Raw genomic sequence first — 1054 nt, 5'->3', positions numbered from 1 at the left:
GTGCGGGAAGACTTTCGCACAATCAGCACATCTTAAAGTACACATGAAAATCCTCACTGGAGAGAAGCCGTTCACATGTGATCAGTGCGGAAATCAATTCAAAGAAAGAGGAAACCTTAACAAACACATGAAAATCCACACTGGAGTGAAGCCATTTACATGTGATCAGTGCGGGAAGAGTTTCACATACAAACAAAGTCTTGAGCTTCACACGAGAGTTCACACCGGAGAGAAGCCACACACGTGTGACCAATGTGGAAAGAGCTTCACGCAACCAGCACATCTTAGAGAACACATGAGGATCCACACCGGAGAAAAGCCACACACATGTGATCAGTGCGGGAAGAGTTTCACATACAAACATAATCTTAATGATCACATGAGGACCCACACCGGAGAGAAGCCATTCATGTGCGGTCAGTGTGAAAAGAGATTCTCAAACAAAGCTAGTCTTGAGGGTCACATGAGTGTTCACACTGGAGTGAAGCCGTTCATGTGTGGCCAATGTGGAAAGAGCTTCACGCAATCAGCAAACCTTAAACGACACATGAGAGATCACACCGGAGAGAAGCCGCACACATGTAATCAGTGTGGAAAGAGCTTCACGCAATCAGCAAACCTTAAACGACACATGAGAGTTCACACCGGAGAGAAGCCGCACACGTGTGATCAGTGTGGGAAGAGTTTCACACAATCAAAAGCCACACACATGTGATCAGTGCGGGAAGAGTTTCACACAATCAGCAAAACTTAAAGAACACATGAGGATCCACACTGGAGAGAAGCCGTTCAAGTGTGATCAGTGCAGCAAAACATTTCTTCGGTCATCAGCTCTGAAGGCACACCTGACGGTTCATACGCAGGAGAAGCCACATTCCTGTTCTGTATGTGGAAAGAGTTTTTCACTGCTGCGGAGATTACATAGACATGAGAAAATTCACACTGGTGTGAGAGAGTACATGTGCTTTGAGTGTGACAAGACTTTTATTACAGCGGACTGTTTAACACGGCATCAGAAGATTCACACTGGTGTGAGAGAGTACATGTGCTTTGA

The 1054-nt window shown here is 45.6% G+C and overlaps 1 protein-coding gene across 1 annotated transcript in view; it reads left to right on the top strand.

Annotated features, from left to right (window-relative positions):
• LOC107737198 (gastrula zinc finger protein XlCGF8.2DB-like) overlaps nt 1-884 on the top strand; it is a gene marked incomplete at both ends in the record, with an annotated part of 1181 nt that extends 297 nt beyond the window's left edge. Inside the window, 2 exons of the mRNA XM_016548644.1 lie at nt 27-701; nt 748-884. Coding sequence (XP_016404130.1) covers nt 27-701; nt 748-884 — 812 coding nt within the window. The remainder of the gene's footprint in view (nt 1-26; nt 702-747) is intronic.
• Nucleotides 885-1054: the final 170 nt, after the last annotated feature.

The sequence above is a fragment of the Sinocyclocheilus rhinocerous genome, unplaced genomic scaffold (assembly GCF_001515625.1).
Source record: "Sinocyclocheilus rhinocerous isolate Xijiao unplaced genomic scaffold, SAMN03320098_v1.1 scaffold18934, whole genome shotgun sequence".
Classification (NCBI taxonomy): domain Eukaryota; kingdom Metazoa; phylum Chordata; class Actinopteri; order Cypriniformes; family Cyprinidae; genus Sinocyclocheilus; species Sinocyclocheilus rhinocerous.
This window is presented reverse-complemented; position numbering and strand designations above follow the sequence as displayed.